This window comes from Tasmannia lanceolata, unplaced genomic scaffold, assembly GCF_043159265.1.
Source record: "Tasmannia lanceolata isolate RefF3 unplaced genomic scaffold, GAP_Taslan_0.1 ptg000037l, whole genome shotgun sequence".
NCBI classification, from domain to species: domain Eukaryota; kingdom Viridiplantae; phylum Streptophyta; class Magnoliopsida; order Canellales; family Winteraceae; genus Tasmannia; species Tasmannia lanceolata.
This window is the reverse complement of record NW_027518714.1, coordinates 60,158,013-60,175,685: the sequence shown is the minus strand read 5'-3', so window position 1 is coordinate 60,175,685 and position 17,673 is coordinate 60,158,013. Positions and strand designations below refer to the sequence as shown.

At 38.2% G+C, this 17,673-nt stretch overlaps 1 protein-coding gene across 1 annotated transcript; it reads right to left on the bottom strand.

Annotated features, from left to right (window-relative positions):
* Positions 1-8,072: 8,072 nt before the first annotated feature.
* Positions 8,073-17,421, bottom strand: LOC143860739 (wound-induced basic protein). Its single transcript, XM_077371552.1, has 2 exons — positions 17,183-17,421; positions 8,073-8,371 (listed from the first exon to the last, which is right to left on the bottom strand). Exons 1-2 carry the CDS (start codon positions 17,251-17,253, stop codon positions 8,299-8,301), a joined length of 144 nt encoding a protein of 47 aa, XP_077227667.1. The 5' UTR covers positions 17,254-17,421; the 3' UTR covers positions 8,073-8,298.
* Positions 17,422-17,673: the final 252 nt, after the last annotated feature.

Sequence of the window (17,673 nt, the reverse complement as noted above, 5' to 3'; positions counted from 1 at the left end):
AAGTCGTCTAAGGAAATCAAGATGCACTAGTTGCGAAGTAGAGTTTGGGGTGTGTCAACATCTGTATAGGCCCCCTTTTTCCTCTCCCGGAGGTTCGGTTCCTTAGGTCGTCTTTGTACAAGCCAAATAGCCAATAGATGGAGTGCAAGTCGTCACACTTCACTTACCTCGAAGACCTTTTCACTGCGCATTCTTCCTTCAAACCTTCCACGAACAGGGGATTCAAGTGCGGATACACTCACAAAGCAACAACAGACCTAGCCGGAGAGCCAACTAGCCCTTTTTCAGCCTCACTTGTCCAATGATCCATCAGCTTGAATTATCTCCTGAAGATCTACTTGCAACCAAAAGGTTCGCATCCTAGTGGTAGGTTACGTCCACCTGAATCCGGGTGTTATTGGACATAATATAGTGCAATTCAGCGCTATATCATCAAACCACTAGGGTCCTGTTTGTTTTGGATTTTGAGAACATTCCAAAACTGATTATTGAACCCAAAATTCAAACATAAGTTCGAGCCCAAACAATCAGTTTTGAACCCTCAATCGGTTACCATCAATTAGCTAACTACAATTACCGCTCAGATCAATGCTAGTGATAAAATTTTCGGTCCCACACGGAAGACATCCATGTGTAATTGAGACCCTTGATCTGGTAAAACATCATGAGGTGACCCACATGGTCTACGTCTCATACTGATCTCATCCGTAAGATAAAGGCTGAAGAAATCAATAATTTAACTTGTCTTGGCGGAACCCTAAACACTATTTGATGGATCAGTAGGTTGAGGATCATCCTATTAAAGTGATCAGTTTTAGCAAAATGGGTCAAAACTGTGGTCAACGATGAAATCAATGGACCCGATCACATCCACGTGGCACACGTGGGGCCTAAAATGTGGCTGTTAGTAAAGAGCCTGTGTGTTGGAAAAAAGTTGTGACCACCTCATTGATTAAAGTGAAAAGAAAAAGGGTGTCACGTTTGAGGGGTTTGCATCCGAGGCGTTCCTCAGAGAACGAGAAATAGCCTTTCCCCTTCTACTGAAACGCCAAACATGTACATCTAGGCCATGTTTGGTGATCATGAAATTTTTTTTCATGGAATATAGCTGACCATGTGTTGAGAGAGAGGAAAGGAGACTGCGAGAGGGCATCAGTGAGGAGATGGTGGGAAGTGGGCTGAAAAATAAGGAAAACAAAAACTCTATTGCAGCTACTTCTCACCCTCTCCTTACTCATGCCCTCTCAATTCTATCCCTCTCCCACCACTAGAAAAATCCATGGAAAAAACTTTCATAGTTAACAAACACAGCCCTAAGTAGTGTTTGGTTTGCTCGGCAATCCTCTTGGAGAATAGTGGAAAAAGTAAGGGTGTCATTACCAATATAGAGAATGAAGAGAGAGGTATTGGATGAGAGAAAAAGAGAGACGAGAGATTAAAACAAGACCTTTTCCACTATTCTCCTACCAAAATTTTACCATTTTGGTAGAATTTGGTTGGAAAATGAGTCGGGAAGACATTAGTACCACATGGGATAAAAAGCAATAATGATGTTCCAAAACATGGGAGTCAAGTGGAGTTTCATTGCAATTTTGGCAACCAAATAAGGAATCGGCATTTCTCATCCTCTATCGATGCTCTCTCCAGTCTGCCCTCTCAACTCTCTCCCTTACCCCTTTCTCAACTCCTCTTTTACAATTGGGCGCCCATGACTATTCCATAGAATGATTTTTCATGGTTACAAACATACCCTAAATTAGTACCCGGATCCATGATCACTTTGGGAAGTTCAGATTCTCTTAGAACCCAATCATAATTTTTACATTAATTCATGTAAACGTAAAATGGAAAGATTATAAATGGCAATTAGATATTTATAGGATCACATGAATCTGGTGACAAATCTCCTTATGATTGACTAAGAATACCAAGTGATGAGATATGCTTGTAATTCTCATCACTTGGTATGCAAGAGGGGTTTTTTTTGTTTTTGAGCTTATGCATGATGTTCAATCCCTACTGGTAGTAAAGGAGAATATATGAAGAAAATGTAAGAAAAAAATCATGTCAGCTGAAGAGTGGTGAAGAAATGAATACTAGGATCTGGTTTTCCAATATTAGTTCTATGAATAAATTTTAAGAACTTAAAGACAGAGAAACGAAGAGATTGAAAATAGGCACTTTTATATTATTGAAGAGTCATGAGAAGATTTATACAAAAAATACAGAAACCTCCTTATATAAAACTTTCAAATAGTAAGAAATAACCCATAAGCTTCACCATTAAGCAAGTCAGAAAGGAGGTTTAATAAATTTAAATTTGGGTTCTGCTCATGGCAGAGTATTTAAGGTTTGTGGTGCAAGAAATCTGTTGATACAGTTTTGATATAGAATTTGGGTTCTGTACAACTTTTTTTCTTTTAGTTTTGATCTAGAATTCATGATCATTGCAAGTCTGGGTGATTTCTAATGTGAGGTAATCTGTAACTGGAATCATTTCTATAATTACAAGGTCTTGACTGGGTTGCTAAACACTAGTGTCTTAAAATTAGGTATGACAATCATGCCAGTTTGTCCTATATGTAGAACAAATCAAATGGGGGTGGGGGTGGGGGTGGGGGTGGCAATACCAATTCTCTTATTGGAATTGCTCAAGGGATGATGCTTGGATACTTTCTTAGATCATCAAACTATCATGTGCTTTGGTGGGAACTTGGAATCTGAGGTTAACCCACAAAATTTTTGATGATTTATTTCATAATGCTGATTAAATAACTATAATTTTAAGTGGGTAATGTGGCAATAATTGCATGTTGTAATACTCTGCCTCTTTCTTAATCATCTGAAATGGTAATGAAGGGAAAATATGGATTAAACCCAAATTCACATCAATTATGCCCCTTTTCCTCTAATTTTCTAACCTGAACTTGTTTTCTAATAAATAAAAATTTTTGCTACAGAAGTTAAGAGATGATAAAAAGAACATAAAACAGTGTTAGAGATTGTGAAAACTAGTTTTGGCTATGTAACACTTTGGAATTGAATTATGATCCCAAGCATTAGATGGAGATTGAACATGTGATTGATCGATAAAACAATGGCCTTGAAGGAGAGTTCCTCAAGAGATGAACAGGTATAATCCTTGAAACACGAAAGATAGAAAGACATGTGAAATTTGACTAAAATTAGATAAGTCTGGACCTTAGTTTTCACAAAATTTTAGATCCTGCTATGACTTAATATGCATATAATCACCAATGAAGAGTGGCTAAAGGATCTTACAGTCCATGTTCTATCCTTAATCACATCAAAGGGAGTTCCAACTTCCAATGAACACATTTCTTTTCGAAAGAATTTACAGTTATTTTAGTTTCAATCAACAATTAATTAAGGTAACTGATTTTGTCAGTAAGAAAAAAGAATCTTTTATCTGCTAAAATGCACTGATAAGAATTCAGCGTGATCTATGTGAATTGCTAGGAGGCGGAAATCAGCATGTGGAAACAAAGAAATTTAGAAGAGGAGGAAGAAACAGTATGAGTTTATCATGCCATGGAAATCTTTAGAAAGAAAAATAAAAGAAGAAAGGAAAGCTCTGTGTACATATATGGATGTAACATACATTTCTTAATCAAATAAGCCTATGTATTTAATACCCACTTACCTAAGAGATTTTCCTCTCCTTCCTCACAAATAGTCCCATACCTTTCAAGGCCTTAGACATCCTCACCAAATTTGGTCTTCTCATACCCAAATTCATCTTCATCTTCCCTGTGGAAAACCTTAAAGCTTGTAGGCAACATAACTGCCCATTCATCTCCTCATCCTCATCCTCCTCCTCCCCTTCTTCATAAGGATCACATTCACTCTTCTTCGCATTCTTCCCCTTACTCTTCGCCTTCGCCTTCGCCTTACTAGAATCAGCCTCATAAACCTCCCAAAGTGAATCCATCCCTTCCCCTCCGTCGACCATATGCCTCTCCTCATAAAGCTTGCAAGCTAATGTCCTCTTCCATTCCTTCTCTTTCCTCATTGACCCAAAACCTCCCAAATCCGAACCCTTCTCAACATGTTTTTCAAGAGATTTAGGGGATTTCTCCTTGCAATCTATTTTCAAAACCTGGGCATGGTTTTCAAGAGATCTAGAGGAACTCTCCTTACAATCTACTTTAAAAAGTTCAGCTGGGTCTTCTTCTTGCTTGTAACTCGATGCCTCCGATGCCGCACTTGCAGTTTCGAATTCCCACCCATAGCTTCCAGGACTCCAAGTCATGGCCTCTGGACTCTCAGATGCTCTAGAGCTATTGCATCGATCAGCATTAGCTTCAATGGGGCTTTCTCCACCCTTGTAAGCTAGTGTCCCAGACAATGTACTTGATTTTTCGGGCTCCCACTCGAAGCTTTCGGGGCTCAACTCAACGACCATGTCTTGACTCTCAAATGCTCCCATGTTATTGCCTTTAGAGAATTCAACTTTGACAGGGCTTTCCCCTGCATTGTAACTAACTTCATGGGACACCATACTTGTTTCCACAAGTAGGGATGCAATGTTTATTTCCTTCAGATTCTCAACTTCTAGAGTGTCATTTGGACTACTTTCTAGTGGAAATTCAACTGAATTTTCTCCGACCGTGTTAGTCAGTGTGTCCGATCGGATAAATGCCACGAATTCTGATGCTATTGATGCCATTGGATCAAATAGGTGGAACTCTACATCGCCATCTAGTCTCATCTCTAGTATGTGTAAGACTCTCCAACACGTTCTTTCAGTGAACCCATATCGAAGATTCGAGGTTTTAGGAGTGGGTTTGTGGGGAGAGATAGTGAGGAGAGAGAGGAGGAGAAGAGATGTGGAGAGAAGTAGAGGAGAGAGGAATGAGAGGAAATGAAGAAGGTAAGGGAAGAAAAATATTAAGTAGCCAATGTAGAGAGGGTGAGAGTGTATGAAGGATAACAAGGAGAGAAGATCAGCAAAGAGGAGATCTATGAAATGGGTGGTGTTGGATAAGAAGTTTTGGGACTTGTCTTCCTTCATAACTCTGTTTTGGGTGAGAAGAGTTGGGAGAAAAAGATGATGAACAGAGAGAAACAGAGGAAGTTATCTTTTTTAGTTGGGTTTGAGACTTTGAGGTGGGAGGTAAAGGCGTGAATGGAGTGAAAAAAGCAGCGTGAATTAAGGAGAGGAACGAAGAATGCTAAAATAACCTTTAGAAATGACCATTTTTTTCTAAAGTATGACTAGTTTTCCTTTTCTAAATGATATTTGCATTTCGTTTTTGATACTTGCACACCTTACTTATTAAAGACTTGCATTGCATGTCATAGACTCAGCTTTGTGCAAATTGTAAAAACCTTTAACAAGTAACTTGAAAAATGTTTAAATGAGGAGTGCCAATACTAAACGAGGGAGTACAGGTATCATTTCCATTTCCATTTTTCTTTTCAATGGGTTAAGATAATTTAACATGGGCCCACACATGATGTAGGCCATAAATTGGAAGGTCTTGTACAGTGGGCATGTTCACTGATTCTCAGCTTGAGATGATTTATACAGCAAACTTCAGTATGTATGTTTCTATACAAAAATCATACTAACATATGATAGTATAACTAGAGTTTTCCATACAGCACTGTCCCTGGATCTGTAGACAAGCAATCTGGCCATTTATCTAGCCAGAAAATCGAAGATCATAGCCCTTAAACATCCCTCTCAATTCGTAGTGATCAGCATTCAATCCCTTCTTGATTGAGGTGTCAATATCATCTACTCGCCTACACCGATCACTGCCCCAATCATCGGAGCCCTTAGGGCCATAGAGGCTTCAATAACACTTAGGAGGTGACACTTGAGCTTCTTTTTTTGTAATTAATATGATAGCCACTTCAATAATCTGCAAGATGTCAATGTCCTACCAATGGAAGGGACAAAGGATTTCCTCTGCAATCTTCTTCCTTCTATTAGATTACATTGCTCATAAGTTGAAAAGATACATAACTTTCATAGAATACCTTGTTAATTCTCCTCAGTATGGTTACTAAACTGGAATGATTACTGCGAATAAACATCAAAAGGAGGTCAAATCAGGCAGTTAGGCTAAGATGAAGAGAAAGAAAAAGGTGGAGAGAGAGAGGAAGCAGGAAGGTTTTTTTTCACATGGGAAGCCATTGAGGACCACTTGAGTGCCCATAACACCAAGACCATGCCCATGCATTCTTCATTTCTTTGGTCTTACCTTTAACATTGGCATGGCCCCCATCTGCTTCTCTTTCTGGGTTATCACTCTTATTGGAAATTTTTTGTCTCCTCTTTTATTTTGACCTGAGTATGACAAGCTACCATCTGCCCTTTCCATTCCCATTGAAAGGTTACTATTTAGAGGGGAATGATACCATAAGACTTCTAAAATAGAAGCAATGATATCAACACCCCATTATTTTAATAATTGCACTGCACACTTTATCAAACACATTTCTAATTGCACTCCAGCTTTTAATGGGTCATTAAAAAAAAGAGCTTTCAATATCAAATTAAAAAAGACAAAAAAATAAAGAGAGAGTGTGGTTACTAAAACAGGGAAGTGCAGAGAATTTACTCTAACATGGAAAATGGCGCAGACAAAGGAAATTTCCATGATCATTGTTGCCATGTTGGTCAACTTTCCAACTTTCCAAGTGGGTGCTCTTTGGCTGGAGAATCCAAAGCGCAGATATAGGGTGATATGTAACAGGTGGGTCATACCAATTCGCTTATTGATCTACTTCTCTTATGTATGTGGGTCCAAAAAACTGAACAGTTTAGATCATCTATTGCGATGTTTCTCTAGCTACCTTTAAAAATTACTAGCATATAATCTGAGAAAATATTTTTTGAACGATCTCTAGTAAAAAATCAGGCTGTATGACCCCTTGCCACATGTAGGCCCTGCTTGGCTGCAACAAAAATTTGTTTCCATGGAACTTAATTTAATTTATCCAAGTGGTGAGAGAGGGTTAGGGAGGTTGGGAGAAGGAGGGGCTAGAGTGTAGAGAGGGCACGAGTGAGCAGAGGGTGTGAAGAGGGCTTTAAAACAAGACATAGTTTTCCTTTTTCCTTGTTTTTCAGTCCTCAGTTTTCACACCCTCTCCTCACTCATGCCCTCGGCCATTTCTAATAGGGGAAGTTTTTCTCCCTGCTTTTTAGCCACTTCACACACCCCCTCCCCCTCACTCATGTCCTCTCTGGTCTCCCCTCCCACCTTACCTGGCCCTATTCACCACTTGATAAACTAATTTTCCATGGAAAAAAATCATTGCTGCCAAATGCAGCTGTATAGTGTTTGAGTTTATGAATATATTGTTAGCCATCACAAGTTACCCAGATGGTCTCACCTTCGTCAAATGATTTTAGACCGTTGATCAAACAAGATGAACAGAGCATCTTTTGAGATGTCTGTTGTGTAAGAGATCTCCTTTCAGATGGATAGCCCATTAGATCAACGGTCCGATGACCATGCCCATATGCCACATGTGGTCCAAGTCCTTTACATGTTCATCAGTCAAAGACGAGAAAATGTCTGGTAAATCAACATCATAATCTTAGATGCAAATGGTTTTAGAGTTGAATATGATTATTTGCAAATATTGGCTTGAGCAGTTTTATAAATGATATAATTTATGGCTTTCAAAGAGGCCCTAATGTTTCACTAGCTAATGAGATTAAGTTTAGATTAACCTCATCTGCAAATCAGAACTCATTTTGGTGCCATCCAAAGAGGCCCTTAAGTTAACCATCTTTTGTTTCTAAAAGCACAATACAAAGCCACCAATCACATGGGGGGGTACACAAAAAATCAAATATAGAGGAAAATTACAAAAAGAAAGTAGAAAAAATATTAGAAAATTTTTCAAAAAATAAATATGAGGAGATTAAATATAGAAATGATAAATTAGAAGAAAATTTTCTCTATAATATTAATCATTACCATCCTAATCAACCAAGAAGCCATAGTTACCTTGGTGGCAAGAAGAAAAATTTCCAAATTCTATCAACAATATGCAGATTTCATAAGCTAGTTGCTGAAGACATTTTAGTGTGATCAAAGTGAAGCACAATATCAAATCAAAATCCAGTTTTGATAGTACAGAAACTCATAATCAGAGTCGTTCCTTAGCCAACTAAAAGAGTAAGTTCACATACTAAAGCTCAATACTAAAGCCTGACTGATTAGAATAAAGACTGCTGCTCACTTTGATACTAAGTTCACACACTAAAGCTCAATAATAATGACAGATGTAGCATAGGTATTGAGCCTACATCTGTCACTCTGTCATTACTGGCTTATTCTCGCTCGCTTTCGGCCTATGCTCCTTGGGCCTTTGCTCTTCTGTTTTCCTGGCATACCCAACAAAAAACCACATGGACGAATCAAATGGTTAGAAAAAAGTCAGTGCAGGTGCAAAATAGGTATTTTGGCAATTTAGTAACGAATCAGTCATTTCATTGAACTCCAGAAAAAAAACACCATTTATGTTTTCCTACTAAACAAAACAAAGTACTGGAAATTCGAAAAAGATGCATAAAAATGTATTATTATTTTATTTTATTTTTTGAAATGTAGCATAAAAATGTATTCCTCGTTATATCTAAACAATTCTCAGTTATATTTCGAATTAAGAGAAAACAAAGCCTAACAACCACATTATTGGTGAGAGTACACATAGCTAATGACAGTTCAATGCCCTTAAGAGAGCTGCTCAAACGATCAAGAATACCTATTGGACAGTCATGGCTTTCGGATTTCAGGATCAATTTTGACTTTTGACTATCAATTACTTCACAGTGGTACAAGTTTTTAACCCAGTGTTAATATGACAGCTATTTGACTTTATTGTTAGACCCGAAAATAGAAATCCTGAGAAATTCTGGGTTCCAGATCATACAAGTTTCCTCATGATAGGAAAGCTATAAAATCAGGATTCCAACTTAAACAAATAATATTCATACCATTCGCCTAATTCACTCCCTTCAACCCAAAAACTCTGCATAAGGATCAATCCAGCAGTAAATTTTGAGATTAGGTTGGTAGATAAAGCTCAAAGCGCTTGCACAAGTATGCATCTATTCAGCAGCAAAATATGAAGCTTCATAGAGGGTATATGGAAGCATGTGGCATTAATCCCAGAGCTCTCATTTTATTTGAAGAAAACAAGAATGAATATCATAATCTTCCAGCAAACTATCCAATTAAAAAAATAGAAGATTACAAATCTCTAACTAAATAGATATCAACCAAGGACCAACACACGTTTAAATAACACAATACTATCAGGATTCAGAACAATCCTAACAGACCAAAACCTTAAAAAATGTGGACAGAGATGGTCAATTGCAAAAGATACAAAAAAGAAAAAACCGGAAACAGTTCAGGCCCCGTACAGAAAATATCAAGGAGGTAGGAAATCGTATTGCTCAAGGGCCTCCAACTGCACTGCACCCCCCCCCCCCCCCCCCCCCCCAATCTGGCTAACCCATCCGCTACTCCATTTGCCGATCTTCTAACATGAAGAAAACAAATAGAAGAAGAACCAACTAAGTCTTGGATTTCCTCAAAAGTATTTAGCGAAGCACCAAGGTTAGTTTTTAGATCCACATAACCATCGCACAACATAACTAGAGTCACCCTCCGCCATCACCTTGTTAAGGTACTCACCCTCCAATAATTTAATACCATGGAAAACCACCCTGACCTCCACCTCAGAAGAATTAGCTACTCCTAAAGGATCTGCAAAAGCCCAAACCACATTAACCCTTGTCGTCTCTAAGAATGCCCCCGACTCCAGCTGGACCAGGATTACCAAAGCTCGACACACGAATCCGTATCTACAAATTATGATTATATGTACTTTCTATTTTAGCGCTGTCTCCGTTACTATATTTTGGGGGTTTGCCGTATCCGACACTTCGTGTCCGTGTCGACATGCGACACTCTTGTCCGTGTCCATAAATCATAGAGGGAAGCTAGTCTTAGACTTGGCCTATAACACCTACAACGACAATTAAATATAGAAACTTCTGAAAAAGCACTCTAACTTTTAGACTGATTGAAAAATAGGAAATAGCCCTCAATCACACCCTTTTACATGGGCTCGAAAAAGATTCCCCCAAATGAAATTCCTAAATTGTAATAAAAAAAGGCACGGCCTTTCAATAAATTTTAGTCATTAAAAAAAAACTGTCCAAAATTACAAAACTACCAACATTTGTAATTTTCGAGGATTTTGAATGGGGGATTGCCCTCAATTGACCCTGTGCATCCGGGGATGCTCTTCTTGGCTTCTTCGGGTTCAGATTGGTCCCCATCACCTTTTTAGTTTTTTATTAGAAAAGTGGTTCAGCAAGAAGTAGCTTGGCACTTTGTAATCCCTTCTTTACTGTTGACCCCACTTAGATCTGGGACACCCAGATTGTGGATTTTCAATTGGTATTTTGAGGTAAAATCAACAAGAGCCCAAAGGGAACTCCTCAAAAGATGCAAGTGAAAGGGTTCAGTATATTGTTGAAGAGAATTGATCAGCAATGTGTACTTTTGAAGACAGAGCAGTTGTTTCCTCCAATGGTATGAAAGATCTAGGAGGAGAAGCAAGCAGACTCGTCTCAGACAATGCCTTCTTTCAAAAAACACTCGATGTTATTGACACCCACAATCAATGGATGGATAATATGGTAGCATCACAATTCAATGGAAGTATCTAATCACTACTTGAAAGCACGTCAAACTCCAAGTTAGAATCGCCATGGACGTATTAGAAAAGATCCTCCAACATCCTACAGGTCATATTAATTGGCATATCAATGTCAATGATTTGAGTTAGACATCTTAAACATATGTAGGTAAATACGTAAAACAAATGTATTTGAGTTTGAACCAAAACTGTGCTTAAAATTCTTCCATCCTTCTAGGCTTTCCCAAGGGCTATAACCTTGACGCCTAGTTGACTGACTAGCTTTTTGGTGTGTTAGTGCCGTTAAAGCTTTTTTAGGTAATACAAATACCCAAAATACCACGAAACGAAAATTCATTTTTGCCCTTTTTGGGAGGGGTGTTGTTGTCCTCTAGTGTTTGGCTTTGATTAGGGCTTCTTAAAGAAAGCCTATAAATACATCTTTTGAAAGTTTAATGACACCCTAAACTATTTTTCTACAGCCCTAAGAGAAGATTTTCATGTGGGAAGAGAAGAAAACCAAGTTTTGGAATTAGAGAGTGAACATCAAGGCAAGAACTATATTCTTTATTGATTTATGTTATTAGATTCCCTAAAATAAGAATTCTGTAATCTTAAAAAAGATGAAAGCGAAGGTTTGATTTTGTTTAAGATGTTCCTTAAGACTGATCTCGGGTTCTTTAGGATTTGCTTTGTTATGGAATCTCTAACGAGCCCAAGATAGGAGTGAAATTAATGATGAAACTCATGGAGAATATCCATACTCTTGATTGTAGGTAATTAAGGTGAATTTCAAAAGGAAAGTATTCGTCATTGGAGGTACGTAATTTCTTATCACTTTAGTGATATAATTCGTCATTGAATGATGTCTTTTTTATTACAACTCTCTATTTTCTTTAATGAAACCTTTGATGACCTTAGACTTTGTTTTGGGTCTTGCATGCTTACTCTTATTGATTACAATTTATTGAATTTTGTATTCATTGATAACCTATGATTTTGTATTGAATATGTGGCACTCACAGAAATAAGAACCTTTTGATCATTGTATACCCAAATATTTTTGGAAAACCTTGTGGAACCAATGTGAACCACAATCTTTGAAACTTTGTATGAACCTTTGGACCTTTTTTAATATGTGAACACCTTTTGTGGAGGCTTAAGTTATATGTGAACTATAAGGGCCCGCAACCAAAGGTCATCGACTTAGCCCAAAAATCAAGTTATTTTATCTAACTGCCCGCGGTTCAAAACTAGTTTCTGAGTTCATATACATGTCGACAGGGTCAGCGAATAGCACCCACTGACGGGACCCAAAAGCCTAACGTATTAACCCCATTGGTGTGGGCCCTTATAATAAACCTAAGCATTCACAAAATGTGTCCACATATACAAAAGGTCCAAAGATAGGTACAAAATTCGAAAGATAGTGGTTCACGTTGGTTCCAGAAGGTTTTCCAAAATAATTGGGTATACAATTATCAAAAGGTTCTTATGTCAGAAAGGGTCACATATTCAATACGAAATTCACAGGTTGCCAATGAGTACAAAATTCAATAGATCGTATTTCAATGAAGGATAAGCATGTAAGACCCAAATCAAAGGCTAAGGTTATCAGAGGTTTCATATATTCAAAGATACTAGAGTTGCAAATCAAAAGGCATATTATCGAACGACGAATCATATCACTAAAGTAGTACGAAATTACGTACCTCCAATGACGAATACTTTTCTTTTCAAATTCACCTTAATTACATACAATCAAGAGTATGAATATTCGCCATGAGTTTCATCATTAATGTCACTCATATCTGGCATATATATATATATATCCTCCTACTGACACAAGATACCCTTTGGTGCCTCTTCGGAAAATAATCGGTAAACCGTCCTAAGATTCTTTTTAGTATTTTAGAATTATCATCATTATGGAGTCTCTAAAAAATTTTGAAACTATTTTTAACAGAAAGTACATGTTTACGGCATATCCGTAGAGTACAACAGCGTCGAAAACGGATAAGAAACAAAGAAGTTATGAATTTTCGAAGTTTCGCAATTTTTTTTGCGATAATTCCATATTCGTCCCCGATTTTACCAAAACTTTTACGGACCATAACTTTCTCGTTTTAGCTCTGATTCGAGCGTGGTCGGACTCATTGGATTCGTATCGACGAGAGGAATCCATCTAATCCAATTTCACACTTCAATCGACATATAATTATTGTAACAATAATCTAAATTTTTAGGTTCAACCCTTCAAGACAAACTTTTCTAAAAACTAAAACGATCCGATCTTGAACTCGTTAGGGATTCCATAACAAAGCGAATTCTAAGGAACCCGAGATCAGTCCTAAGGAACATCTTAAACAAAATCAACCTTTGCTTTCATCTTTTTTTAAGATCACAGAATTCTTATTTTAGGGTTTCTAATAACGTGTGTGTGTGTGTGTGTGTGTGAGAGAGAGAGAGAGAGAGAGAGAGAGAGAGAGAGAAAAATTGTCACATATATGTATTTCAGAGAGGGTGAAGGAAATTGTCACATATATGTATTTCCAAATACTGTTTTGCACAACATATTTGGAAATCAATTTTTTTCACTGTTGTAGCTGATTTGGAAAATCTAAGGATCTGATCCAAGTCCAACTCCAAATCTCAACGCAAAAAGAGCTGCCAAATGAAATTGTCACATATATGGATTTCCAAATACTGTTTTGCACAACATATTTGGAAATCAGATTTATTCACTGTTGTACCTGACTTGGAAATCTAAGGATTTGATCCAAGTCCAAATCTCAACACAAAAAGAGCTGCCAAATGTGATAAATCCAAATCCAAATCCAAATCCAAATCTTGTAGGTATTCAAACGGGCACTAATTTTATTGCCTTGCCTAATTCCTATTTCTATACTTCATTCTATTTTCTCTTTGTGTTTTCTATTATGATCATTTGCATCTCCACAATTTGATTAATCATCATACTAATTTGTTCCAGCAGATATCAAATGTCATTCAATCAATTTCGTCCGCAAATGAATCTACAGTTAACCTCTCGAAGATGCTTCTCTCCTTCAGCAAAAATACAACTTCAAGGACTGCCTTTGGCAACAAGGGTGTAGACCATGAAAGATTCATATCGGCAGTGAAGGAATCACTGGAATTCGCAGGGGGTTTCAATGTTGCCGATTGTTTCCCATCTTTGAAATTTATCAGTCTGACTATAGGAACAAAGTATTGTCTAGAGAGGCTTCATCGGAAGTTTGATGCGGTCCTAAATAATATCATCAAAGAACACAAAGAAAGTAAGATGAGCAAGACTACGCAGGACGATCATGAAGCTGAGGATTTGGTAGATGTTCTCCTTAGACTTCAAGAGGATAGAGAGCTCGAATTTTCTCTTGAAATTTACAGCATAAAAGCTGTCATCCTGGTATGTATTTTTTTCAAGGCAAATTGCGTGGTGTACTTGCAGGGGTAAAACCCGGGTCAGGTTCAACCCGAAAAAAAAAAAAGTCGGGTCGGGTTGGGTAGCTTTCGGCTCGGGTTTGGGTTGAGTTTTCCTTAACCCAGGTTGAGTTCGGGTTGAGGGCCAGTCAACCTGACCCGAATGAAACCCAACATTTTTTTAGCTTTGATTCTTTCCACAATTTCCACACTTAGCAGCTGGGGTCCTAACAGGTTCTGACTTAGCTTGACGATTCATCTGATTTCTTTGATTTCCTGGCTTACCACGAGACTCTTGAAATGATTGTTGTTTTCCATAAGGTGGATATGGGGCTGATTCCTTGGAAGGTTGTCCTCCCTTTAAATCTCTATTTCTTTTCTTCTGATTTTTCTGAGAAAGTTCCCGAGCCTCAAAATGAACTGCGTCTAACTTTTTGGCACGATCCACAAGTTCAGCAAACGTTTCTGGAGCATTTGATCCAGCTATCCCCTTTTGTAGATACATTGCTAATCCATGTTCAAACTTGTCCTTCTTAGTGTTTTCATCAGGCACTATGGTTGGAACGTGGCGTGCAAGCCTATCAAATTCAGCCTCATACTCCTCCACTGTCATGTCTCCTTGCACTAGCTTAGCAAAGTCTCTCTGTATCCTGTACAGAGTACTTCGAGGAAAATACTTGGTCAAGAACTCAGTGTGAAACATTGCCCAAGTAAAGGGGCCTTGATGATGCTCATATTTACGTTCAATTCCCTTCCACCAATGAAGAGCTCTTCCCTCTAACATGTAGGTTGCATAATTATTCTTGTTTTGATCCCGATTACAACCCACGGCCTTGAAGGCCTTCTCAGCACTTTCTAACCAGGATTCGGCATCATCTACCGAAGTAGATTCCTTGAGAAAGAAAACGAATATGATATTGGCAGTTTTCTTCCACTAGCAACCAATATAGTAAACGCGCCTAAAAAGAACCCTTAACGGCACTAACACACCAAAAACCTAGTCAGTCAACTAGGCATCAAGGATATAGCCAAAGGGAAAGCCTAGAAGGATGGAAGAATTTTAAGCACAGTTTTGGATCAAACTCAAATACATTTGTTTTACGTATTTACCTAAATATGTTTAAGATGTCTAACTCAAATCATTGACATTGATATTTGGCAAATTATTACCTCAAGGTTGCTTTTGTTAGTAAATAGTAGTAACTATTACTTGTAAGGAAGTAAATTTTTAAAGTATATGTATTGTAATAGAATTACAAATGAAGTGTTGCCCCCCCCCCCCCCCCCCTCCAAAACCCGCCCACACCCACACGAAAAAAAATGGCATGGGCGATCCCCCAAGCCCTAGGTAGTGATTAAGCTACAACGGTGTAGCCTAGCTAAAACCTAAGACCCTAGGCACCTGCCAAAGATCAGTATACCACATGCTGCTAAGCCCAAACCAATTGACCCAATTAATAGGCACCTAGTCACCTAGTCACCTGACAAAGACAGAATGACTGTATTCCTATCAGTAATTCCCTTCCCAAAATATGTGGTGCAGGATCAACCAAAACTTGAAATAAGAAAAGTTGAAAGGGGTAAAGGGTTTCCGACAGACGCATCATATTTTTATCACTTTGTTTTCAAGTTGGTCTTAAAGTTAAAAATTGCGCATGGCCCCCACTTATGTTAAGTTGCAGCTTTCAAGCGGACTTCCCTGAAATAGGCAAGTGGTCCTATATAATGCAATTCATTTGACCCGGTAAATAGTCAAGACAATCATCTAGGAAAAATCATAACAGGGTAATGAGTAGTTGGCTTCATATGAGAAGACTTATGTGAGAGAAGCTTCCCCACTTTGGAAAGCTACGTCTCAACTTTAATGGCTTGTTTTTCAGAAATCATGGATCAGCAGGCATGGACAATCTTTTGAGATATAAATATTGTACAGTGAGGTTGGGCTTTTCTAGATCATTTAGGAGTCACTAGATTCCAATGAGGTAGTGCTATCCAAATGTTATTTTAGAAGGAGACTCCGGCAACATGATTGGATGGGTGTCAAGTAGGAAGATATTTTCTTTGAGGCAGGCAGACCCGATTGAAAATATCTTATTGACGTGATTCTCAGTAACATTCTTAAGGGTCAGTTTGGTTGCAGGTAGTTACCTTGCAGAGTAATGGTGAATTAAAACATTAGTCAACAGGAAGGAGACAAGACAAGTAGTCTACTTGTAGTTACTTCATACAGTGGTAGTAAGTAGTGTTTGATTGTCAACCTTGTCGAGTAGCGATAGTGGGGTGTCATTACCAATATAAAGAGAGAAGAGGGAGACATAAATCTCAAAACTACTAGCAAAAAATCACCTTTTCGGTGGGTTTTTGCTTGGATTTTGCCAGATGGGAATATAAGAAAGAGACAAGCCAAGCAGTCTCCTGGCAGCTTGAACATGCAACCAAACAGAGTATTTTGCTAACCTGGCAGCCAAAATCCACACAAACCTCTACAAAACTCAGGATAAAATGCAACCAAACAGACCCTAAAGAGGCCAATTCAGAAGCAGATTCCTTGCCCAGAGATGTAGTTTCAAGGAACCACTAGTGTTTGGCCGAGGGTTTTCTAGTCGAGTCATGAGTCTTATTGTCTATTGTATTGATTTTCCTTATGTAACTCAGTCAGCTCTTACTTTTTTTCTTTTTCAATAACATTTCTTCATTCCCGTTCAAGAAAAACTATCCTCTCCACCTAGGGTCCAAGAGAATGATCTACTTTTTATAATGTTGAGAATCAAAATCTTTACTGATTCCTCAGTGTAAAAATAAATCAAGAGATAGCCCAGGTGGGTAAAGGGGAAAAAACAAAGAAAAATCGATCATCAACTAGTACTACATCTAGATGAAAATAACTTCTGAAATCTCTACAGAAATAGTAGAAACAGATCCAATCTAAAAATAACATGATGAAGACAATCAAATTCAGATCAAGTGTGTTTCGAATCCCTGTAAAAAAGAAAGCTATAAAATAGGGGAAAAAGTTGTTTATTGGGAAGAAAAGAAAAACCTCTTATCGGAGGCCCCGCCTTTCTGGCTGAGGAATGATCTGAAGAGAGGGGAATTCACGTCGTAAATCATGGTGGCTGAGATCGGCAATGGAGAAATAGATGCTCCTGAAAGTCTTTCAAAACCCTAGAACGAGTTTTATCTGCAAGGGAGAAAGAGATGGTCCGGAAAGGTCTTCAAAACCCTAGAACGAGTTTTGTAAGTCCAAAGATTTTTTTGTTAGATTTATTTATAGGGGTATGCCAAATTGCCAATAGAGACTATATAGAGTGCGCCCTCGTTGTGAAAGAAAAGGGCGGGCCATCGGACCGGTGGGTCCAGGCTTTGGTTGATCTGAACCGTCCATTTGATTTGCCTTGCTTTGAATCCCATGCCGACTTAAAATCAAGGCAATCAAGCCATAACATTTAATCACAAGCCCGCTAAACGTTCATCAATTAGCAAATATCAAAAGAGTGCAATTTTTTTTTTTTTTTTTTGGGGGGGGGGGGG